Consider the following 26237-nt stretch of genomic DNA (forward strand, 5'->3'; position numbering starts at 1 on the left):
TTGAGAATCAGCCATTCCTCGTCCATTTGGGTGCTTTCAAACCAAGGGACAAGAATAATAAGAAACCGGGTGTCTTATTAAGTTGTATTCATGGGTCCGTGGGCCGCAGCGGATGGCATTTACGCTCACCGCTTTGTTTGTGGCAGTTATTCTCTTAACCACCAGGGGCGTACAAACCAAATAATCTGTGAATAAACAATAAGAAGTAGAGAGTAAAAGACACTGGGCTGCCAGGCAACAGTAGTAAAAACTGATGTACGGCCAAACACTGCATTTGTACAGTTGTGTAGGCTCCTGTAATCATTAACATAATTGTCTTATACCTCTCAATGAAATGGGTCTATAAGGTATATTAGCAACGTATCTGGTTACAAAAATTCAAAGGTGTGCGACCAAGTGGCGCAACATTTTTGGAGCCTTCATGCAGAACAGCCATGACGTGGTGACATTATTTCTCACGCCCTAGCCGTTACTCTGGGGACACTACCGCGACCTTAAGCCTAGCTTGAAAGTTCCGCTCGGAAATCTTTATCTATTTATCTTTATCTGCATCTGTGCGGAACACTATGTGAACCAGACTGACCAGATATGCAAAAAAGAAAGCTGCGCAGCATTCAGTGTTGATTTAGGATTCAAACGCCAATGTCATGAATCAAGCTGCGAAGCTTCATACTATCCGATACAGCTGTTGATACAACTCTCATATCAGGAGCGGTATTGATTTTCTCATGTAATTTCTCCCTGACCAAGCTAAAAAACCTTTAAGGAGTTCTGAGTGTGAAGTCCTCTCATTAGTGTAACTACTGTGTGTATAGGCTGGCTCTGTGTTAATATGCAGTATTCACAGTAAAGATCTGAATATATTACATTTTCCTATTCACAAGTGCTAATAATGGACATGACCACTTCGTAGGATTCTTCAAAGAAAAGTGATTTAAGAAAGCATGGCTTTTCAGAGTGGCTCCTTCACTTTGTCACATTTTTAAGAGAACTAATTTACTAAGAAAAGTCTGCGGTTCAAACGGCAGCACTGGAGTTTACCCCCGTAAATCAAAGAGCCCCAATCTATTAGACGGAATGTCAGTATAAATACAGGAAAAAAAGTATAAATATAAAACACTAAATAAATAGGTGTGGCCTGGGAATAGAAAGGGTGAAATTTGTAAGGACAAAATACGACTTAGTAAGAAAAAATAGAGATGAAGTTGTATTTTTCGTAACATTTGTCTGAAAAAGGGATGTTGTTGACTTATGTCAGCGCTTTATATTAATATCTGTCAACAGCTTTCAGGGAATAACAAATTAATAACACATTGTAAAGGGGTTTAAAAGTAAAGCTGTTGTAAATAAGGCACAGTTTGTCTGCCGATTAAAAGTGATAAGACCAAAGGTTTTTCAAAGACATTCATTTCTCTTCATAATGTCATTCTGTGACTAAATACAGCAAATAGTGAAAAGAAACTTGTATAAAAAAAAGGAATGAAACCATTTCTACACACGTATTCTAAGCTCAAGCAAACTGTGACAAATGTGTTTTCAGCTAGAGGTGCACAGTGAGATCATTCTGTCCTATTTACATCATACCGTCAACTGATTACATAATACACTTTGTGGTTCGTGTCTTCTCCCACACCACTGACAAAATATGCAGACGTCAACTTGTCTCTGTCAGTACAGATAGTTAAGATATTTACAAAATGGCCGTACCAAGCAATCCAACTCACCTTGTAATTCCTTTCGTGCTATTTTTTCCAGTAATACAAACATAGACTCAGAAAATATACAATGATTGTCAAAATGTGTCTTCAAGTCTAGTTGGTGTAACACTGATATTGCATAAAGTGTTGTTATAAAGCACTGTCATCATCATCTAGGAAACCCTTCATGTGTTCACTGTCATACTTTGGCAGTTGTGCGCATCGTTGTCCAAAAAGGACAAAGATTATGTCGAAGAGCACATATACTTTTTGGATTCTGGGTAAGATGACAACACGAGTACCTAATTTCTGCGATGTGAGACACTTCTGACTTAGCTGTCAATATTTACATGGCTAACAGTCGACTTAAAGGGGAATTATGGTATTCCATTTACCCATGTGTTTGTGTCTAATTGACTACTGGGGACAACTTTTTTTTAAATATCGGTCCAGTATTGAGCGAAAGCACTGCAGCCGAAACTGTGAGTTGGGCTGCACATTTTTTGCAATACCGACTGTCAATTTACATACAATTTACATTTTTTTTTCACTGACAGACTCAAATTGTTATTATAAGTGTCTGACTACATGATGGAGAAGTTGTTGTTATCCTGCCACGCTTTGGTGTGTAGCTATCTAAGCAGGTCAACACAGTAACTTTAGCTAAAAGCATTAGCCAGGAGCGTACCTATGTTCCCTTTTTTGGGAAAAGCTGGGAACATCAGACTTTTTTCTTAATAAAGGGTCCTTTGTTCCCTGGTCACATACAAAGCGGGGAACATAGCTGGGAACTTCTTTATTAAGAAGAAAGGCTGATGTTCCTTGCTTTGTATGTGACTGCGCTGAAAAGCGGGGAACGTAAAAGTCTTTTCTTAAAAAAGGCTCCTATGTTCCCCGCTTTTCACAAAAAAGGGTCCTATGTCCCCCGGCCTGGTATTCTTTCCACAATCAGTGCCGAAATCCCCGGCAAATAGGCCTATGTAGACCATAACTCTACCCCCTAACCCTGACCCTAACCATAACCCCTAACCAAGACAAAATGCTTTTCTTTCAGATAAAATGTGCTTTGGTATGATCTCTTCTCCTCCTTGGCCGACCTTAGTGTCCCGGTCAGACTGCAGACATGATCTGCACAGTGCAGTGTATGGACCAGAGTGTCAGGATCTATGATGTCTATGATATCTGCATGAAGTGTAGCTCTACATTTTGTTGGCACAATTCGTAAATGTGCACGAACCATTGTTTTTATTGAAATGTTAGGTAACAGCTACACTTTCTTTTCTCCAACACAACAAACTCTCCCTTGACACTCTCTCCAACTCTCACTAATGTTTCCTCTGTTGTCACCTCTCACGAGATTTCAGAATGAGACTTAGAGATTGCAATCTGAGGCTGTCAGTGGCAAAAACATATCTTTTTAGTGAACGCGCAGTGACCGTCACAATTGCCCTGGGTGATTACAATGCAGCCCAGTTTGCTGCACAGGTCTTGGTCAATACTGGACCACTTTCAAAAACTGTTGTTCCCATTCGTCACGTACACAGAAATACATGGGGAAATCCAAGTTGAGAAATACAGAAATTCCTCTTTAATGTCACATCAAACTGTGTTAAACAAGAGGCACATTCTGGCACTGTTAAGGATAGAATCAATAGTTCTTTGGTACGCTCATAGCTGATAGCGGTCCGTACAGCTACTTGCAAGCTGGTGTCTTGTGTTTGTTGGTGTTGCTTTCACCAGTGCTCCAGGTGAAGGTCCATGGCAGAGTTCAAGTTAATGTCTGTGACATCCAGGAACTCTGTGTTAAAGATGCTTGGCCCACTGGGTGGAGCGATACTGAAGGCCGTGGCCGAGCTGGGTGGCGTCAGGTCCAGCCACTCCATCGTCTCCCACGGTGTCTCGCTGAAAGTCATGCTGACCATCCCCTGCACCTCAGAGACGGCGGACACCTTGGCGCTGATGGGCGAAAGAGGGGTGTCCATCAGATCTCTGTTGGTCAGCAGTTTGTCCTGTTGGGGGTGGTGAGGGTGGCGGTGGTGGTTGTGGGGGCTGCCGTACCCTTCGCCGTCTCTGTTCCCTTCATCTTCCTGAACGCCGACCTCGGGAGCCATCTTAAGAAGGGCCGCCTCCCCTCCCCGGCCAATTGGACTTCCCAGCAGATTCTCCAGGTGGCTCTCGGTGATGTGATTGGCCGAGTGGTCATAAGGGAGCTGGGTGGGGGACAGGTGTTCGTAATGTCTGTGGAACCTCGGGATGAGGAGACCGGGACACCCTGGGGACACAGTAATGTGAGGCACAACTTTGGTTACAGAGGCCCTCTCCCTCTCTTCTCTGGCGTTAGCTGGCATCTCTTGAAGAGAAAGAGGAGAGGAGGGAGGGTCACAGCAGGTACTGGGATCCCATACCAACGTGTGGGGGTCAAACCAATACACTCGGTGATTTACATGTAGAACTGAAACCATCCTGTGTGTGCAGTGCTACCTACACTAACAGTATTGAGGGAGTTTCACCTTACCTCCACTTTCTATGAGCACATCCAAAAGTTCGTCCATCTGCTGACTTCTGGTCAGTTGCTGTAACGGTAAAAGGAAAGTGATTCTTTTTATCAACTGAACAATGTTTTAACAATTAAAAATTGAATACAATTATATTGAAGGATGTTACATGAAAATATGCCAGCTTTCAAAGCAGTATACAAAGACTTGCAGAACAAGTTTTGGTCATACAAACTTCAGGGAGATGGACCACTTTATCGGTTGAGATTAAGCTAGCTGGAGGCCAAAAGAGACATGCATTTTCTACAAAGAATATTCCATTTCCATCCATTGTATCAGGCTGAAGACAGATATCTCAGTACCTGTACAAATCAAACCAAAACCATCTTCCTATCTACCAAGGCTAGCATACCTAGATACTACAACTACAACTTCCTGTCTGTAATGTGAGTGAACTTTTCAATGTCAGGATTTCTAGGTTAGCTATCACAGTAGTAGTCTTAGTTATTTCAATCCATAGACGGGTATAAAGATGGATAAAACTTTTCACGGCTGTGTCGAAGTCACGCCCATATTCGCGCCCGACCAATCGCGAGTCAACCATAGCTGTCAATCATGACATTTTACCTAGTTTCTATAGCATCAAATAACTAATGAAATCCAACTTATCAGAAAAAAATGAACACTAGGACAAACATCCATCAGCATGATAAAAATAACCTAAAATCACAGAAATCATGTTTATGAAAAAGATTATTGGAAGACTTACTACTGTCATACAGCCATCATTATATTCAGCCTATGTTTCAATCCAATAACAGTATATATTTTATAAGGACTTTTTTTTTTTTTAAAGAATTGTGATCAGGATACATAGTGAGCATGTTTTTGGATGACAAACTATGTAGTAGAGACACTAATTTAAATGACATATTTGACATGTTTGTGCTGCTACTGATGCGTCAGCAATAAGCTAATGTCAGCATGACCGATTTGTTGGTCGGCCTCTTGTAGCTCCAACTAATTAGAGTTACATCTGCCTTCAAAAAAGGTTTGTACAACTAAAACAGCAATCTGCTTCAGACTCGGCAAAGGGTGGAAAGTTAGTGCAGTGAACGATGCAAACGGATGAATAAAAGAGGTGCAATACAGGAGATGGACTGGGAGACAAAAAGAACAGGAGACAGGAGGGAAAGTGAAATTAGAGCAACGCCAATAGGTCAAATAAAATCTCTGGCCAGCCATTTCTACTGAATTTTAGCATGAATTTTCCGTTTACCTGCTTGACTGCATCCTCATAGCATGGGGGCTGTCTTATGTCTGATGCATCTGAATCTGAGCTACTGAAGGCAGGGGGAGGGACCTGGCACTTTTGGCCAACATGCCGAGGAGAGGGCACTACTGACATCTATATGAGACATAGGTGAAAAGTGACATTAGCCCACCAATTAGAATAGGGGAGCTTACCAAATGTGAGTGTATTGCAGATCTTAACAAAAAACAAAAAGAGCTAAAAAAAAATCAGGCCCTTGTGATTGAATAATCTCATCCCATTAAACATTTCATTTGAAGAAAATGGTTGGCGTTGTGTTCTTGTAAAGGAAGAGTCACCAACATGTGAAGGAATATGTGATGGAAACAAGAGTGACAATACACTTCAACAATTAAACAGAGACAGATCACAAATGAATAGAAAAGGGAAAAACGGTTACGTGGATGTGAGGTGATTCAGATGAAGTACATGACATCGACATGGCAACGTTGCAAATGCCCCTAAGGTTGACTCAATGTTTACCTTTGGTTGCATGCTGTGGCTCTCAGGCTTGGCTGAGCCGCTGTGGGCACAATCAGCTGAGTTGGGAAAGACTCCCTGAAGGCCTCTTTGGTCAGAAGGGTAAGAACAGCTCACCGCTTGGCCACCAGTCTTCTGCTGCATCTGGAGTTAGCCACAAGGCAAATGGAACCACGTGTGTTAGAAAACATCATACACAAAAACAAATTAGAGATCGTATACATGAAGGCCACACCATGTAGAGAGTGGACATGAGTGGGAATCACTTTGATGACCAGCATGCTAGCTAACCTTTGCTAAGTTGCCCTCAACAGAAAGTACAGCTGAGGCTGATAATAGAGTGCTGAAGGAATGATTCCTAAAACCCGGACGTGAGTTAGCATTTTTACATTTCCTGTTCCCTCGTTTCAAAGTCTATGGTAAACACAGGCTTAAGAGATTTTAACATTTTGTCCTACATCATGAAATACATCAGTAAATACCTCATTTGTGAATTTTCTTTCAAAAGGGGGTTGCTAACAAGTGGATAAATGAGACAACAAACATCACGCCGTACAAGTGAAATCAGTTAGAAGCTAGTGGGTGGTGTAGTCAGTTTATAACGTTAGCTTTTTACTTCTACCGATTTTATTTACACTTCACAAAACAACAACATTTAAATATCATAAACTTTTGTTCGCCACAGAGCTCATTTTCTGCAATAATCCAAATGTCAATGGAAAAATCCCATGGACCTTTTGCCGGGGGAACCAGCGGCGTGCTGACTTCACGATCGCCCTACAAAAACATCATCCCACAAACATGCTAACATTTTCTGCAGCAAGAATTTTATTAGGCATCTTTTTCCCTGACAAAATGTAGAATTTGCTCATTTATGTTTAATTAGAAGAATTAACATGGCTGTAGAACCTCTCTTACTTGACTCCATAATAATAATAATAATAGAATAACAAATAGTCACTGCAAATATTATTTTAGATGTATTGTCTGACACCTCCACAGAACATTTAAAAATGTTCCTTGTCTCCATGAATTAATCATACCTGCATGTTGCGTGCTCTGTTATGGCCTTGGGGATGGGAGTGGGGGTGACCGCAGCCGTCTCTTCCCAGTGGAGGTGATAGCAAGTAGGGGTTATTAGGAGACGAAGGCTGGGGGCTACTAGAAGGCTTTCCGATGGGGGAGTCTTGAGGTGAGCACTGTGGACTGAGGAAAGCAGACATTGTGGAGGGGCTGCCAGAGGAAGTGTCCATGCATTGTGGCCCACCCGGGCCCCCCATATTGGAGAGGGGATTGTTGCAGTGTCCCATATCCTCCATGCAGCTACCAGGAGAGCTCTTTAGCTGTTTGGGAGAGGACAGAGGACAGCTGGAGGACAAGGACATGGGCTCCTGCTTGATGGTCACCCCGAAGAAGTGCTGGCCCATCATGGGTGGAGTCTGCTGGTGGTGCATGGAGGGGTGAGATGGAAGAGGGACAGTGTCCTGTGTTGCTCCATAGCAGCGTTTCCTCTTGTGTAGCTGCATCCTCAGCTCTTCAACCTAACAGCAACAAAGGAAATATGTCAGTTGATATTTCAATATATGTCTTGTGATATGTCCCTGACACTTGGTTAGATGTTAAGTGGTGTTATTGCACGGTTTTGTTCAATACTCCATTCTGGAGTATAACAGCTTTCTACGGACCATTATTTCTGACTAGCTGACCACGGTTGTGTGTAACAGATTGATGGTATGGATGCAGTTCTAATCTGAAGTACCATGTCCATTAATCCACAGAAAGAAGCCTGCTAAATTTGACATCAGCTGCGGAAAAACAAATATTAAATTCCATATTTTGTTTAAAATGATTGATTTCTCTGGTAAGTAGCTGTGAAATAAGAGAAATACCTGCTCAGTCTACATTATACCTTACGAAGATGACACATTATTTTATATCATGAACTGAAGCTGCAAAAGAGAACATAGTCCTATTTGGTTGATGGGCCCTTTTGTTCTGAACTGTGTTCCAGTTGTGCTGTAAATACTCATACTGCCTTTGGCTAATGTTTCCGACCAGGGATTCTGGTCAATTATTTTACATTTTTTCCTCATGTATGTTTACGTGTCGACTGATACACTGCTGGTTCCTCACCTGTCTCTGCTCCTGGTGCAGCTTCCACGTCAGCTCCTCAATCACCTTTTGCTTTTCCACCAGCATCTTATCTTTTTCGGCCTCCATGCCATCCATACCTCCGCCCTCCCCCGCCCTTGGTCCTCCTCCGCCCAGGCCGTCCTCCATGCTGAGCTGGGCCGGAGATGGCTGCAGGGCGAACTGTGTTGGCGAGGACATGGGCACATCGCTGAAGCTGTCGGGAAGAGAGCCGCTGAGTGACAGCTCCGAGGAGGCGGGAGAGATGGGAGGAGTGGAAGAAGTGCTGGGGTAAGGGTAGTAGCCTCCCTGGGACAGGGCGCTGGAGGAGGACGGGGACTGGTAGGAGGACAGGGAGCCTGTGGGCGTGACAGGGAAGGTCACTGTGGTGATGTCAGAAGAGCCCGAGGGTGAGGAGCCTGCGTTGGAGTCCTTGAAGGGTCGGAGTCGTTCGATGAGGGCCGTCTTAGTGCCGGAGACGGGCATGCCGCGAATCCGCAGGTGCTGTCTGAGCTCTGATACCTTACACAGCAGGAGAAGACACATTAACATCTCTTGCACTATCTCCAGTAATTCTGAACCTTATTTGACTTTGTAACACCTACTTTTAGGTCATCCAGATTAGCTGGCAGGGGCCCAGGTTTGACCGGTGAGATGTTGTTTTGGTTGCCATATGTGATCTTGACAGGGGAGGAGGAGTTACTGTTGGTTTGGCTGGACGGACCACTGGAGCTGCACGCTGAAAGCTGCTCACTGGCTCCTCTGTAATAATTTGATTTAAGTGGATTAGTCACATAACGTAAAAATAGCAACAATAAAAACTTGGTACTACTTTCTAATGAGACACCCTTTATTATTATCATCATAATTATTTGTTATGTGTCTTATATGTTGTATCAAATGGCTTTAGTACTGGTTAATATGTGTTTTACTAATGCGTTATAAATCAGCAAGCCTTCAACTTGGACTACTACAACTAATTGTTAAAGGGACTTTACCCATTCAAATCCAGCTCTGTGTCATGGCAGTGTGGGCGGTGTGTTCAGATAAACAATGTTTGGCCTCTCTCTGTGGCAGAAGTCTCCGAAGACCGGAGCACTTGAGATCCGCTGATATCAAATTGGTTTATGCAGACTGTGATGACGTGAAACGGTGCTTCGTTGTGTGACTTTTGCCATGGAGAGATGCCAAACATTGTTCATCTGAACACACTGCCCGCATTGCCATGACACAGATCTGGATTTAAAGCAGCTAAATATTATTTAAGTTTTGCTGATTGCTTAATAGAAAGTTCATGACCCTTTATTCGTGACTTACAACTGAAGGGTTCTCATTTTCTAATAAGCTATAAATATTAGTAAGGCATTAATAAAGTGAAGTTGTGTCCATAGATAAGGCTATCAGGTCCCAAGTCAAGTGATGTTTTTGGCCCTGAAGATACTACAGTCTTACCTGCAGTATTCAGAGAAAAAACAAGGTATTAGTACATGTCTAAAAATATTACTCAAAAGGGTAATCATAATTAATTAATTAATCATAAGTCAAATGTATGTAACCCATTCATAAAGCATTACAAGGAATTGAATCTGTATCATATTTATTGTTATTCAGTGAAATTAGTGTATTCAAACAAAAAACAAATAACTTTATTAATGCTTTTGTATTCATAATTTCCTCTCAATCAAAAAAACAGCGTAAGTAATATCAGTCTTTATCAGGCTAGGTTAGTTAGCTCTGTGAGAACAGATTCTGGCCGGCTAACATTAGCTAACATCAGCCCTCAGACACTGGGCGGGTAACGTTACACAGGTACTTGTAATGTCAACATTGATAAAGTTGAACATTTTTTTATATTTAATATCTAAACTCAAAACATAAAATGAACACAAATCATCCGAGTCATTGTGTCTCAAGTCAAGTCACAAGTCTTTGACTTTCAAGTTCTAGTCTGGTCTCAAGTCTTTCATTTACTATCAAGTTGAAAGTCATCAAAACAATGACCTCAAGTCCAAGTCATTAAGTTTCAAGTCCACATCTCTGGGTATAACTGTCTAATACACTGATCTATTTGGCATTAGTTAATTATGTATTCACCATTATTAAAGCCATTTGTTATTAGATACTTTCTTAAAAAGTTGTGCATTTTAAGTGTGAAACCTCTGCAACAGTTTGATACAATCATATGAACTCTATCAGTTGCATCTCATGTTTCATAACTCAAATCGAGGGGCTGAAAACTTGAGTAAAGATTATTTATTCACTCTCATTCATCAACGAGCAGGACTCACTTGTGAGTTTGGGTTGGAGGGTGAGGCTGGTAGCTGAAAGAGGGCTGTCGCTGCTGGGCCTGGACCTGGGCCTGTGTCTGTGGAGTGTGTGTGTGCTGCTGGGACTGCTGCGACTGTGGATGTGTGTGAGCGTGTTTCTGCTGGCTGAGGATCTGCAACTGCAGAAAGAGCTGCTGCTGCTGGAGGAGTCGGGCGTAGGCCGAGTCCATGGGCGGAGGGGACTTCTCTGCTTTCTGGTCCGGAGGAATGTACTGGTGGTACTTGAGCTTCTTCACCTTTGGCTTCACATCTTTGGGCTTCTTGTGTCGGTTCTTGTCTGAAGTCTTGGACTGTTCACAGGAAGGAGGGTGAGACAGTATGAGCGTGATGGTCTCTTGGAAATGAAAAGTGTAAAGTCAAGTAGAGTAACTGGTTAAATTTTGCTGACCTTGACAATAGCAGGAACAGGTATTGGGGCAGTACCCTGGCTGTTGTTGGCACCAGACAGACCTTCTTCCTGGCTTTGATCAGGGGGGTCTCGGATCGCACCTCCCTGTTCACAGATAAAAACAACACACTGTATATACTGCGTACAAAGGCGCAAGATGATCTTAACCTGTTTTTTTGTTGAAAATGGTGGTTTGTGTTCACCTGAACTATGAAAAGTTCCGATAAAATCAAGGCAAAGTCCAGTAACTTCGGTTAAGATTCTCTGGCCTTGTTTCCAATGTTCAGTAAATAAAGGGTGAGGGGCGTGACGAATAAACCAAATGAAAATGTGAATAGTCATACCAGTAATGTGCTCCACCTGCTAGATCAGTTATGCAGTCTAGGGCTTTTATTGTGAAATGGAAGAATGGAAGAAGTGTATCTGGGATGTGCTGCCTTTATCAAGGTTGAAGGGAGAAAAGTTTGCTGTCTGGAATTGGACTACAGAGCCTCTGTGTTGTTATAATAAAAATAAAAAATAAATTGCACTTAAATGTACTAGTCTGGCTGAAGTTAATTGCTAAGCTGATTTGAAGCCTACGCACTTACTTAATTCTTGCTGTTCTGGGTTTGTACCCTCATGGTTAAATGCACGTATTGGAAGTCACTTTGGAAAAAAGTGTCAGCTAAATAACATTTAATTTATTATCGTCACGTTTTATTGGCGCTGTGAAATCCCACAAAAATTTGTTCCAAAAAAAAAAAGTGCTTTATCTTAATAATGTAATATTATGTATATATATATATGTAATATTCGTCTCTGTGTGAAAGTACTCATGACAAAAACAACAGTTTAAAAAAATATACTGACATGCAAATGAATCGCATGAAAAAAGAACAATCCCGGAGTGTAAAGGCCTTAAGTTGTTCTCTGTATTTTATTTCATACACTGAAGCATTCCACACACAAACATCATACATTATGCAGACTGAATACAGAGGAAAGGCTTTGTTTTAATTGAGCCCAGATATTAATTTGTCCTAATGATGTTAGTTGGTAATGTACCATCAAAAGACAATTGAAGTAAAGTGGTTTAAAAAAAACAAGCTATAAATTGATTCTTTTTTTCTTATTCACATTTACTATAAGTAGAAAGTTTCATGAAAGATTACTAGATTTTATCTAGGTCATAATAATTATCAGACTGTATACTGCTTAGTGTGATTTGAGACTTTCTGCCTTAGCTTGACTCCTCATTATGGTGCAGACAATGCAAAGGCATGGATGATGAGAATGTCTTTATTTTACTCTCCTTCATTTGAATAACTGGTAAAGCTGTTACACGATCCCCTCCCACTGACAAACCATACTAAACATTTAATCACAGTATACAATAAAGTCAATTAAAATAGGTAGCAGTTGTGTTTTTGGTGACATTGTTGCCATAGATTGTATGATTTTTAGTTTGAAAATATCAGTTTTCTTCTACAACTACTATTACAACTTTCTCCTCCAGGATTAAGAAGCTAAACTGAGGAGGAGTGGGGACCGACAGTCTGTTTAATCCAATCCAAAGACATGCACACGTATTGTTGTTGTTTCATTTGCAAAAGTGTTCCAAAAATCTCTAAGCAGGAATTTCCAATTGTTGATTCCGAGCTGATGATTCAGTCTGACGGATATAAACAACCCTGTTCTGGCATGAGTTTTAAGTGACCACTGCTGAGGGGCGACCGTTGGAATGAGGTCATCATGAGTGAAGGGTAAGCAGTCGGGAAATAAAGGCAGCTGTGGCGGCAGGATGGCTCGGAGTGCTGGAATGTGACACCTGCCTAGTTCGAGTCAGCCCAACGGTCGGTGGAAAACAGAGGAGGCTGGGGATGGGGCTGCAGTTCACTCTGCCGCCACGAGAGAGCAGGAGAAGCAAAGCAGTGGCAACAGCTGCTCCAGATGCAAACGATGTCAGAGCGTGAGACGGAGAGAAGAGGCAGTGGGAGTTGAGACGAGAGAGAGAGAGAGGTGCCTTACCTGTCGTGGGCTGGTGAGGGCAGGTGAGGAGGAGGAGGAGGGCGCACTGCCGACAGCCTCTGATGAAGGGCAGGCCGAGCCCTGCGACTCGTCACTGTGGTGCTGCTCCGGAGACAGACTCTCGCTGCTGCTGTCCTCCTCAAACGCATACGAGTCCTCCTGCTTCGGGAACTTACCATGGTTCACTGTAAGAAGAGCAAAAAGAAGTCAGTGCACCTTTGACCTCTGACCTCCAGATGACAGAGGAAAGGAAGAGAGATAACAAAGCATGCGTTTAAAAGAGATTCCACTTTCTTACAACTAGGGTCTTATTCTAATGTGTTGGCCGTCATTTCTCTGATTATGATAATATTGTGCACAACAAATTTACTGCTGAGAAATCTGAACACAGCAACGTTATAAAAGTGAAGTCTGATGGAGATGACCCATCAGATGATCAGGTGGGTTGAGAACATAATGTCACTAGTAATCCCTCATTGTGGACAGGACACAACTACAGCAAGTGCAGTGGGTCAAACTGTCTCCTCATTCACTGCTGGGATATATACCTATGAAAAATAACGCACCGTAATCCATGTAATCCACATGTTTATTATTGTACAAATTCCACCTTGAGCAAAGAAAGAAATCAGGTGATGTAGTATTAGATTATGTGTAGTGAGACAGGTCAGGGTGGTGGATGGGTCCCAAAACAAAGGACTCTCCCCCAGAGTGTCGTTGTTCTTGACCTGGAAGTACTTTTTTTTTCTAATCAATCTAATCTTTTTTTTTCTAATCAATCAAATCATGTTTTAGTGCCGAAACTTAACATTCACCTTTTGTATCGGTCGCCGTTTCACAGCATTTAATAGAAATGCTGCTCACTAATGGGTTTACCATCTGCCTTTGTTTTCTCTGATAAATACATTTGTGTGACCAGATCAAAGCCTGTGATCGCCTTTCTTCTTTCTACCGATGACCCCATGTTTCCAGATGTCAACAATTAACTTGGTGATGTTTGAAAATCACGACCTCGGTGAGTACAATCTTCTTCTTTTTCTTATGATTATTAAGACCTTATACCCGGGGACCAAAGTCTCTGGCCTAAGCTGATTTTGTTCTGCTTAATGATGCTGCTATAGTCCTGGTCTGCCGGGGGATAATCCTGTTCCTGAACCTCTGAGCTTCTCTCCTCTCTGTTTGTATCATTCATGTCTCATCAATGCATTTCACTAATTCAGCTTCTTCCCCAGAGTTGTTTGTGCTTTGTCGTCTCGCAGGTCCCTGCTGATCGTGGTGGTGCCTGCTGCAGTGGTCCTGCATGACGCTTCCTGCTGCTATTATTACTATTACTCATATAAACTATCATTAGTTTTATAAATTATAACATTTGTAGCCATAAAAACACCATCAGTGGTATGTCTCACTGTATCCAAGATGGTATTACCAGTGCTCATCATTGACCATGTTTGCCACCACAATTATTATCATTTTCATATTCTGTCACCTTAGCTGTGCTTGTTTCTACTATTCTACTATATTAACTGTCATAACATATAAGTCACATTCACATTACTATAGATGTTATTATAGTTAGTGTTACTTTTGTGGAGACAGTGTGTCTCTATCTGTCTGTCTGTCTTTGTGTCTGTCTTTGTCTTTTTCTGTACATCTGTCCGTCTTTGTGTCCGTCTTTGTGTCCGTCTTTGTCTTTGTGTCCATCTTTGTCTCTCTTTCTCTCTCCTTTTCTTCCTCCCCAAAAGGTGCAGACAGATGTCCGTACTCCACAGAGCTGGGTCTGCCACAATTCCCCCATTGCTACTCAACGGGGGAATTGTTGGGTCTCTGTAAATCATAAATAAGTCATAGAGTGTGGACTTTACTTACTCTATATGTAAGGTGTCTTGAAATAACTTTTGTTATAATTTGGCACTGTGAATAAAATTTAATTGAATTAAAATCATATTGTATACATCACTAAAGCACATAAACTGAATGTAATATGTATGTAATATGAGAACGTTTGTGACAGCCATGTTTGAAAACAGTCGAGCCAAAACCAAGCACCGCACAACAGCTGGAGCAAAACTTTCTCATTTTACAACGAAAAAAGTAAACTCTAAAATATGTTTCAGGAAACATTTCAGAAGAGGAGTAAGCATTACAGTAACAGAATCTTGATTCATATTTCAACAGCGCTGCCTACTTTGACAAGTTTTCGAGGAATTTAAAGTCTAATTTTGAAGATTTTATATCAGATTTTACTGTGCTTATATGGTGAATGATAAAATAATTGATGCTTAATCCCGTGAATACAAACTAACACACATACACAGTGCACAGAGAGTTTGTATGGAGCTGCACGTTGTCCACAATGTATTTTTCCAATGTGACCAGTGGTATTCACACGGCGCCTGTCTGTCACGGACACCTAGAACCACACTCAGACCGGAGGTGTTACGCTGTGTGGGTGAGACACTGACACCGCCACTTTACTTCCACCGTGCTCCTGATTGGCTGAGCTGATAGCGAACACAGTTTGAATTGGACGAGCTAAGAGTGGCTATCTAACGGAACTGAAGGGACAGAGCCAGAGGAGGGAGGTGGTAAAGGTTGGTGTGTGTGCACGAGTGTGTGTGTGTGTGTGTGTGTGTGCGCAGAAGGTATAAGATTCTCTTTTTGTATCCAAACATGTGACAGGCAGGAACAGACCCTGGTTTCAATCTCAGCACCAGGCCCGTTTTGTGCAACTCAATGACCTTGCAATACACAAACACAAACGCGCACGCACACACACACACACACACACACACACACACACACACACACACACACACACACACACACACACACACACACACACACACACACACACACACACACACACACACACACACACACACACACGCACAGAGCTTTACACACAGCTTAGTGAACAACATTGTCCTGAATGCCACTTCCTCCCACCTGCTCATGTTTAACTCATTCACTCCCCGCAGTCTCACACTAACACACACTCTGGACGGGTGACGTGTGATTTTGCTCGTCTCTCTGCTACATGCAGTCCAGCACATATACATGCTGTTTCCATAAGTCTTAAATCAATTTGATGTCACACGGAGATTGAGATGGTAGAAGTGCAGGAAATCTGCGAGCCGTGGACACTTCCGCTTTTCAAGTGGAGCTGGTTTGGAAGTTACGTGGGGTCACATAGTTTCCAAAATGACCGGACAGAGGTTGAAACAATTACTGGGAGTGTTGTGTAAGGGGGATATAGAGCTTTAAGGTGAGGGGTTAATGCTGCAGGCGAGGGGAAGGCAACAGCCTGGTCCTGTCACACAGCTTTGTAGGTGGCTGACTGGAGCCACAGAGGCCAGTTAAAAGCAGAGACAAAAGCAGGGAGGAGGGGAGGAAAGTACAAACATACACACAGGTACGCCCACACAAAGATGCACTCAAACTCGAAAACACATTGCCACTTCGAAAGAAAAGGGTGGACCCAAATACAGCTGCTGTTCATCTCAATAAACGGCTCTCCCCTCCTCCTGCAGAGGTAGTGTAAACCAGCTGACTGCAGCCTGCCATATCCTTTACGCAACATGTTTACTGGAAGCTCAAGGGGGCAAACATAAAACCTCTAAAACTCCAGAGTCTAGAAACACTGGTCACTCTGCCAAGAATGATATAGAGAGAGTGAGGAACATGTTGAGGATTAGAAGACAAACAGTGCGAGATCTGAGCGGCGCGGTGGGACGGCTCAGGCCTGATGATGAGCGTCTACGCACGCACGCATGCCGTGCACTTCTTTAAATCAAACGCTGTCTCTGGATGAATCCCCACACATTAATTCACAGTTATAGCTGCAGCGGTTAGTCAACTAATCAATCAGTTGACATCCAGTTAATGAATCGGCAACTGTTGTGATAATTGTTTAATTGTTTTAAAACCTTTTTTAAGAAAAACATGTGCAAATTCTCTGATTTCAGCTTCTCAAATTTGAATATTTTCTGTTACTCCGCTATGAAAGTAAACTGAATATCTTTGACCTGACAGCATTTTATGACATTTTAGAGAACAAATAACTAATAGATGAATAAATAAATAAATAAATCTAATGGTACCTTTGGTCTCAGGCACCAACACAGCCCGGTTAGATGAACTCACGTAACTCTTCATCAATTCCAAATGTATGTCCCAAATGTATGACACTATATAAAAGAGGATATTGTTAATTGTTTCATACAGTTGGAATATTTAGGTTGGATTGGAATGAAATTTACTTCCATAACTTGGACTGAAGTTCTATTTCAACAATAAATATAACTTTTTCAAATGAATTGAGCTGCTCTACATTCTTTCCAAGCACCCCCTGGGGAACAAGTACCCCTGGTTGGGAGTCACTGGATTAATCGATAATGAAAACAATTGTTAGTTACAGCTCTTTTCACAATATACATTTGTGAAGTTCGAAAGCACCTCTTTTTAAAGAAGATGAGTCTTTTCAGTGCCACAATAACAACATCTTTGCAAATCCCCAACGGCTCAAGGGATTATCTTAAACATGTAAATAACATTCTCTGTGCAAGAAATGCATCGTTTTTCCTGCTAAGACTTGTGGATCACATTGGAGGAAAAACAGGAGTCCTGTTCTAATGGAGTTGACAACATCAATAGTTCCAACTTTCAAAGTTTTAGTCTGTAATCAATCGTTTTTTGGAGGACTGTTGGGTGCTCCGAAATCTGATGCATCTGCAGTCATGTATTCATGGAAGATACAACGATACAACAAACACTCTGCTTTTAGTTGCTGCTTGTTTGGCTAAACGATGGGACTGAGTTCAGCATGCTCGTTTGATTACAGTCTCCACCTTCTTAGTAAATGACCCGAACAACGGTTTGTTAATAAATGCACACAAACAGGAGGGAAGCGTGCTCTCCTTTACACTAAAACTAATGGATGCTTCTACCACACACACACACACACGTGGAGTCACACAGGTCGGATGCAGCAGGTGTTAAAGCTGCTGATACCTGTCATTGTGACGGCAGAGTCTAGGGGAATGATATTCTTTTGGAGCAGCTCCAGGGGTCCTGGCCTGAGAGCCAGCTTCTCATTCAGGTCCTCTGCGAGCCGGGCTCGCTTTAGCCTCATCTGGGCCTCCAGAGAGGAGCTGTCTGAGGCTGGGTCTGCACAACACACAGCAGCACTACACCGTCAACAACATGATAGGATAGACACAGGGAAACACTGCTTAGACACGTCTGTAAAAACGCTTTACTTCAGGGACTTTGGCTTCTTTACCAGTTCTTTTAACGCCACAACATTATCTGACAACTTTAGTCATCGGTTGTTATGTTATTGAAAACATATTTTGACCATATGAAATATAATACATTAGTATATAAAACAGTAGTAGTTAAAATAGTTCAAGCTCATTTTTAACCAGATACAACGATAAAATCAGTGATCATATTCCATTAATATTATATATAATAACATAACACTGACTGTTCTGTGGTATTATGAGTACTTTTCATTTTGATACTGATTTGGAATTTTTGAGGCAGACACCAATATTGTTTTCCGAGTGGAAAAATTCACACTTTACTGATATGGTTTTTATTAAAGTGGATTTTGGAGCTGTATGAAAATAGACCATTTCTATGTGGATTTTGCACTGATGTGACTCTACAAAGGCTGGTGTCATTGCAACAAATGAATAAAGCTATACTAACTCTATCAAAGGTATTTAACATTATTATAAATTAGACATACAATGTATTTCAGTCTCAACCAATTCTAGAAAGTATCGCTAAAATAATAAATACAAATAAAATAAATAGCTTAATTGTTCTGTATGTTCAGAATCAGTCAATTGATGACCATTTCAATAATGAATAAATAAAATAAGATAAATGAAATTGAAATCCCTCCGAACATCACTGCCTGTATTATGTATTCTGTAGAAACATTTTGGTTTGGTGCATATAAGACAACATATACGCCGATCCCAAGAGATACAATATGTCAGTGATATCGGTGGATAATATCAGCTCATTTGAATGAGTCCAAAAACAAATCATGGAGCCTAACCCTAAAATACAACATGGCTGCTGTCACACTCTGTTATCAGGAACTGAAGGAAAAAGTGCTGCATAATTTTCAACTTGTTGACTGTTGTTAGCATTCTAGCAATGCTAGCACACTCAAAAGGAAAGATCACATCTGGAAAGCCAATAAAAAAAATGGACAGCACATTTAGCAATGCCCCCTGCTGCATGGCCTGTCACAATAAACACAGAGAGGGATTTCCAATATGAACACTAGATCAGATTTACATATATTTTATGTTACAAATATATAATCTAACCTTTTTTTTCAAGCACAAGGATGCTGTGTCTTTTTGGGAGGCTGTACTATTTACAGGTTGAATATGGAGAATGAGCAGAACATCTTGTGTCTCAAGGTGGTAGTGGCAACAGCAAAAACTAATTCCAGCGGTCGGGTTGCCAGGTTTGTTGCAGAGTGTGTCAAGTGGAGAGACAGGAAATCGGCCTGTTTGAATGCATCCCCTCTGGCAAATCTCACCATAGAAAGTCATATATCGCCCCATTAGCGTTAGCCGTTCCAGCTAAGTAAAGATAAAAGTGATGTTAGCGTTTTAATGTCGTTTCTCTTCTTTCTCTCAGTCCATGGAGTGAATGCTTGGACTATATTGACTCTGGCTTTTGCCCGTCTCCGCTCACTCAGCTGCTGGGACAAATAACGCCCCCTTTGCTTCACCCAGCCTACAGTAGCTGCACCCAACAACAGACAACCATGGCAACCAGCAATGCCCAACGCTATTGGCTGATACAATGGAAACAGAACGTGACAGAAAGTCACTGTCAAACCCGTTAAAAATATTTTAAAATATTAATTCAGACTTAATAGATTTTTTAATGGTAAAGCAATACTTTCATTCTGTACCCCTCAAAACGCTCATATTCAACCTTTAAACATGAACCGATTATAAGTCATATGATATATTGTTATTTTGTTTTTGTTTCTTTTTGTCCTCTCTTTTCTTCTAAATGACCACATTTCCTTGTTCAAACAGTAGGGCTATCTGTTAATATCTAGTTGCTAAATCTCGAATATCAGTCTGCTGAATATTTTTTTTCTTCATCTCATCATTTCCCCCATTTTATCATCATATTATTATTTAACAGTGCAGTTTAACCCTGCAGTATTCAGCTGTCTACGTGTGTGCAGCTCCAATAATGAGCCTCTTCGCTCACTTCAGACACTTTGAGAACTAGAACAATAAATGGTGAGGCTCTAATTAAAGGGCTGCAGCAGTGAGTGTTTTGACCTTCCACAAGCTCTCTGCTAAATCCAGTCAAAATAATCACCATCTCTCCAAAGCACTCACAGCAGACCACTTTTTATATCTGCAGCAGCACTTATTTGGTCAAATACCATTTTAGTGAGTGATGACACAGCATCCAGCGCCAAAACACAAAGAATGATACGGAGCTTTGTGCGTTACTGTCTCACGACAAATAGATTTGAAATGTAATGCTTCATGAGAAACTTAGTAAGGGTAGTGGGTGTGTAATTGGAGGAGGGTGAATGGATGGGTAAAAGGCAGAAGGAAGAATGGATTGGGTGGGAGATAAAAACGAAATAAAAAGTAAACAAGAAAAATAGACCTATGGATTGGGTATTTTCTTTTTCTGAAAAATTCAAAAGGACCTGCTAATCTGTTTGCAATGCACTCCATGAGGTACACAAGTAAGAAGACAGGAAGAAAGAAAGAAAGAAAAATAGATTTTTCAAGTTGAAATAAAATGGAGGGATAAAGAAAGGAAGGGGAAAAGAAAGAAAAAATGGAAAGAATTTGAATTGAAATAAAAATGGAAGGATGAAGAAAGAAAGAAAAAAAGAAAGAAAGAAGGAGAGACAATTTAAGTTGAAATAAAAATGGAGAGCTGAAGAAAGAAAAGGGTACAATTTAAATTGAAATAAAAATGGAGGGATGAAGAAAGAAAGAAAGAAAAAAGGAAGAGAGAGAGAGAATTTAAGTTGAAATAAAAATGGAGAGATGAAGAAAGAAAGAAAGAAAGAAAGAAAAAAGGAAGAGAGAGAGGGAATTTAAGTAGACATAAAAATGGAGGGGTGAAGAAAGAAAGAAAAAAGGAAGAGAGAGAGGGATAGAAAAAAAAATTAAGTTGACATTAAAATGGAGGGCTCAAAAAAAGAAAAAGAAAAACTGAAATCTGAAGAGAAGAAAAAGAGTGATAGGAAGGAGGGGAGGGGGGACTTTTGGAGAGGGTGACAAAGAAGGTAGGATGGAGGGATGTAACACAGAGGGAGGGCAGTGGGCAGATGATCCAGGATCCAGTGCCTTCCTCAAAGGGGAAGTGGGGAAGGAGCGTCTGAAGTCCGTGGTCACGTTGGCGAGCCGTCCACCAGCAGGATGACATCAGCGTGTGTTTATACGTGCTCAGCTCTCCTGCCTCACCTGTCACCGACGGGTCTGATTTAAGACCCGACTCCACATCACAGGGACACGGGGCTTTAAGTGCGTTTAAGCTGTGTAACCAAACCGCCTTAAAAAACGTGTCCGACTGTGGCTGCGCGGGCCCGCATGGCATCATGTAACCTGAGCCGGTGAGTCTGAGGCTGGCTTACAGACTTTTAAACATTCTGCAGCGGTATTAAAAACATACAACGCACTTTAAACCTATTGCAATACATATACCTGCAGACCCTATCTGTCAATGTAAACACGACACTAAGAGGGAAGACGTATGGTGCATTAGCCAGGAATAATTCCCTTTGTGTTTCCATCCACTGAGGATTAAAGCACCGCTGCAGCAGGAAGAAAAAACACAGTAAACCTTAGGCTATTATCTTTATGAGGAAATATTAGATTGTATGTGTGTGTGTGTGTGTGTGTGTGTGTGTGTGTGTATGTGTATTCAGACCTGTGGCCAGCAGGCAGACAGGCCACACGCCAGTCAGGCCTGAGAGGCTGGGGTGGATTCTCCAATAGCCTAATAAACACCAGATGTTCCCTGGGTAATATATACACAGACCCTGTGCCGTGTCCATCTCCCCAGCAGGAAGGATCACATCTACAGCAGCAAAGAGGAGGAGGAAGCTGTGACGCCCTGAAAAATACCTTATTTTTTGACATGAAGAGCTGAAAGAACAAATGACGCTGCTATTTTAGAGAGTGATAAGGAATCTAGAGTGTGGCTGTGAGAAAATATGCACCAACAAATACTAGCCTTTGCAACCCTCTTCCATGTGTGCCACCGCCTGCAATCAAGAGATAAACAGCCAATTGAAATGTCTTTTTTAAAAAGCGCTTGCAGTCCTACTGGCCAATTGTGTCCCTCCTTGCTGCCTTATCAGTGACAGACTCCCAGAAACTGATAGGGCCTCGTCGGCCTCTGGATTCCGTTCCCCCGCACACTTACCAGCAGTTTATCTGGAGGCTGGAGCCTCTGTGAAATGGCAAACCATGCCAGAGATATCGTTCAACAAATCCCTGCCTGCAGTCCCCTGATGTCCCTGCAGCTACACACTCGACCAACACACTCGGGCAACACACTGCAGCGAGACACCACAGCAACGCACTGCAGCAACACAATGCAGCTACACTATCCAGCAACACACTGCAGCAACACACTGCAGCGAGACACTACAGCAACACACTACAGCAACACACTGCAGCAACGCACTGCAGCAACACAATGCGACACAAGGCGACAAAACTACTTGGTTAGGTTTAGGCATCAAAACTACATGATCATTTCTGACCACTGAAACATGTTCCCATTCCATACTCGTCACATGCCAATACTTTTTGTTGTTGTTTTGAACACGTGGTTAACATTGGGAATACAAACATTAACATTACTTAGGTTTAGGAAACAAAACTACTTGGTTAGGCTTAGGCGACAAAACTGTGTGATTCAATTTCACTCTCACATGGGATGGGACCCAAAAGGGACCCAAACCACGGTCTCCTGGGTGAGAGTCTGGTGTGTTTGACCCAACCACAGACCTCCTCCCTAAGGAGAGTTTGAGGCTTGTTATAGTACGTCACCTGACTTCCGGAGCACTTGTTTAAAAGCCTGCATGTCAAAAGTCTGAGATGCAATTGGGTGCCAAAAATGTTTCATATCAACGTTTCTGCGGTTTGCCGAAATGTTCGATGCCAACATTTTTTTCTTGCCGACCAGGCTGCACACACACTGCAGGAACACACTGCAGCAGCATGCTGGCACCGCTCACCGCTTCCATGTCTGCCAAGGCGACAGTGTTGCTTTAAACTATAAGGAATTGATAAGATCTTAGTTTATAAGTGGCTGTCTGCTGTGAAATGTCTCCTGATAAACAAACTCTGGGTCCCTTATGAATATTTGCAATTTAGCTTTTGTAAATGCCAGCGAAAAAGATCTGTGTATAACAATGTGGCACTGTGTCGGCAACATGACAGTGGTACGATGACCCAAAGAACACGAGAGGCCGCTAATCGTAGCAACAGTAATGATTTAAGGGTACGCTGAGTACTCTTCTTGTTCTCATCAGCGAGTCTAATGTGACATTAATAAAAGGCAGCGCGCTCCGTGTTGTTGTGTTTGGGCGTGCCTCTCTGCCTCGCTGTGCTGTAAACAGGTACCGTCTATATAAATCTGTTCCTCGGAGGCCCAGAGCCTCTTCCAGCACAAGAGCATTCCTCCGCGGTCACTCAGCGACCTGTCTGCCTGATCTCTGGCTGCAGGCACGATCTGCCTGTCTATCTGCCTGTCGGGTGCATATATCCACCTGCTTCCTCTACTGTATGTGAACCTTTGTATGCATCGCTACAGCTGCATTTATCCATCTATGGAGTCTGGATCTGCGTCCTCCTGGGGCGTCTGTCTTCTAAAGTGTTGTCTTTTCTTCTTACTAGTTACTCTCTCTCTTTAATCTGCCATGGACGTCTTCCATTCAAAGACAGACATTGTCTCAGTCGACCTCAGCTCCAACGCGGTTTGACTCAGGTGCGGCAGCTCCATACTGTAGCATGTGAGCAACTGCACCTTGATTCCAGACAGCTACAGCAGCGCATTTCCCTCTTTCTGGTTAAAGTTCATCAGTAAAATGTCTCCATCCTTCTTTCTCTCTTCCTTTCTGGTTCTTTCACAAGCCGTTGGCATCTGGCTTTATTGATAATCACAAATCAGTCATATGTTTTTCATGCAGTATGTCAGACTCAATGATCCGATTCATGTGAAATGATGCTTTGCAGAATTGCATTCCAAGATTTTCAAAATAATACTGATTGAGCCAAGGAGACCTACAATTAAAGGGCAAATTTGCTCATATTTCCCACACTGACCTTTACATCCATGTTGCTCTCCAACATTGTCAACACACACAATATTAGATCTCTCCCCGTACTACATTATTTGAAAAATCTGTTCATCATTTGTTTTTTTCAGAGCTGAATTTCATTAGTTTAATGTTAACAATGGAACAAATAACTGCTCTTTGTGTTGGTTCTCTCTCATCAGTGTTATTTCCAGACCCAACAGGCAGCTGTCTTCGGTAAAAAAAAAATAAAAAAAAATAAAAGATGTGGTCTGTACACGACCTGCTCAGCAGCAAACAGCAGACAGACAGAGCAACTAGCTGGTGAACATGGTGGAGCATACAGAGACAGACGTTTCCCTCAGGAGTTGGTAGAGACCAAAGCAGAACTAAAGGGGAGAATATTAGATTTAGATTGTCAGGTGGGCACAAACCCAACTCTCTGTGGATGCTAATGCTGCTCTGAAATAGGAAACTAGCCAACTTTATAAGTGATAGTATGTCTGTTTTGTGTTCGTGGCTTGTTCTGCTGCCCCAAAGTGGCAAACACCAACATGGGATAGTATGCCCAAATCTTTTGCTGTGAAGCCACTCTCCTTGTCACGTCAAACACTGTGGGTGCCAGATCACCAACATAAAAGACATTGTCTCATTTACCTCTAATATTTGATATTTAACCACCTGACACTGATTGCAGACGGTTCTGTCTCCACCACACTGCAAAGGAGGTGAATGGGATTTCAGTTGTGTTGCTTACAGCATTAAAGATGTATCTGCAACAGCTGTTCAATGTTCCTGTTAGTCTGGACAATCCACAAAAAAAGTTTTGTTGGGTAAAAAGTGAAAACTGATAAGAGCATGAGCAGGGGCACTGTTTTCTGAAAACATATTTGAATGTCATTTCATTCACTTTCATCGGATTGGGGGTAGAGGCAGCGATGTCAAAACCTGAACATATAAAACCCAAACTATCTGCAAAGCTACACATCAACAGGTTAGTGAGAAAATATCTTATGCATTTCCTTATTCACTGTTCATACATAAAACTATGAATAGTTGTGCACTGTAATTCATATGTAATCCATGTCTGAAACAAAGTAAGAAATCAGGTGACGTGGTAAAAAAGTGCAAAAAATCTGTGCTGGGAGGAGGGTCCGGTTGGTGTATGGGTCCTGAAACACAGGACTTTCACCTGGGGGACTGGTGTTCATGTTCAAGTCATTATGGTGTAAACTTAAACGTCACATACCGGTCAGAGTTTCACAGTATAAGATAGAGCATCATATCTTTGTCAGATATCATAAAATTGTTGATAAGAATCTGTTGTTTTTTTGTGCTTGTATGTCCGAATACCAAATGGACCAAAGGATGATATGTCCCTTTGCTTGTTCATTGTATCTTTTTTTTTCCTTTCCCTCTGACTCTCGTACTCATACAGTCTGTGTGTGTGTGTGTGTGTGTGTGTGTGTGTGTGTGTGTGTGTGTGTGTGTGTGTGTGTGTGTGTGTGTGTGCGTGTGCGTATGTGTGTGTTTGTGTGTGTGTGCGTGTGTGTGTGTGTGCTTGTGTGTGTGCGGCAGCTCTGTGTTTGAAGGTGTTACTCACGAGGCATGATGCCTTGGTCTGCCAGCTGCTCTCGTGTCCTCCTCTGCTGAAGTCTTAACTGTAGGACTGAAGTTGAGGAGGAGGAGGAGGAGGAGGAGGGGAGGGTAGATGGAGGGGAAGAGTAAAAAGAAGGGAAAGATGAGAAAGAGATGTGGGAAGACAGGTAAGGGACAGACAAAAAGCAGGAAGAGACTGAGAATTCAACCCATCTTAAATGCTGTTTGATTAAGAGTAATTTCACCGGCTGTCACGTATGTATCACGTATGTACATCCATATGTACATGTGAATAGAGAAAACACAGGAAAACAACGCTGCTTGCTCACAAATAGTTCTGTGAGCAGGATGTAGGGAATGATAAACACAGCTCCTGGCTTTTAAACAGATCTGCCAGTGTGTGGTCCGCAGCGTTTGTGCACGTTTCTGCATGCTCTATATATATGTGTGTGTGTGCGCGTGGGTGT

General features: G+C 42.0%; 1 protein-coding gene across 1 annotated transcript in view; it reads right to left on the reverse strand.

Annotated features, from left to right (window-relative positions):
- Positions 1 to 3430: 3430 nt before the first annotated feature.
- myocd (myocardin) overlaps positions 3431 to 26237 on the reverse strand; it is a gene marked incomplete at both ends in the record, with an annotated part of 60465 nt that continues 37658 nt past the window's right edge. Inside the window, 12 exons of the mRNA XM_083932871.1 lie at positions 3431 to 4047; positions 4213 to 4270; positions 5472 to 5600; positions 5988 to 6128; positions 7028 to 7525; positions 8118 to 8636; positions 8720 to 8876; positions 10403 to 10731; positions 10830 to 10934; positions 12840 to 13024; positions 17850 to 18005; positions 25775 to 25840. Of these exons, the coding sequence (XP_083788997.1) occupies positions 3431 to 4047; positions 4213 to 4270; positions 5472 to 5600; positions 5988 to 6128; positions 7028 to 7525; positions 8118 to 8636; positions 8720 to 8876; positions 10403 to 10731; positions 10830 to 10934; positions 12840 to 13024; positions 17850 to 18005; positions 25775 to 25840 (2960 nt within the window). The remainder of the gene's footprint in view (positions 4048 to 4212; positions 4271 to 5471; positions 5601 to 5987; positions 6129 to 7027; positions 7526 to 8117; positions 8637 to 8719; positions 8877 to 10402; positions 10732 to 10829; positions 10935 to 12839; positions 13025 to 17849; positions 18006 to 25774; positions 25841 to 26237) is intronic.

Source organism: Echiichthys vipera, assembly GCF_963691815.1.
Source record: "Echiichthys vipera genome assembly, chromosome: 18".
Taxonomy (NCBI): Eukaryota; Metazoa; Chordata; class Actinopteri; order Perciformes; family Trachinidae; genus Echiichthys; species Echiichthys vipera.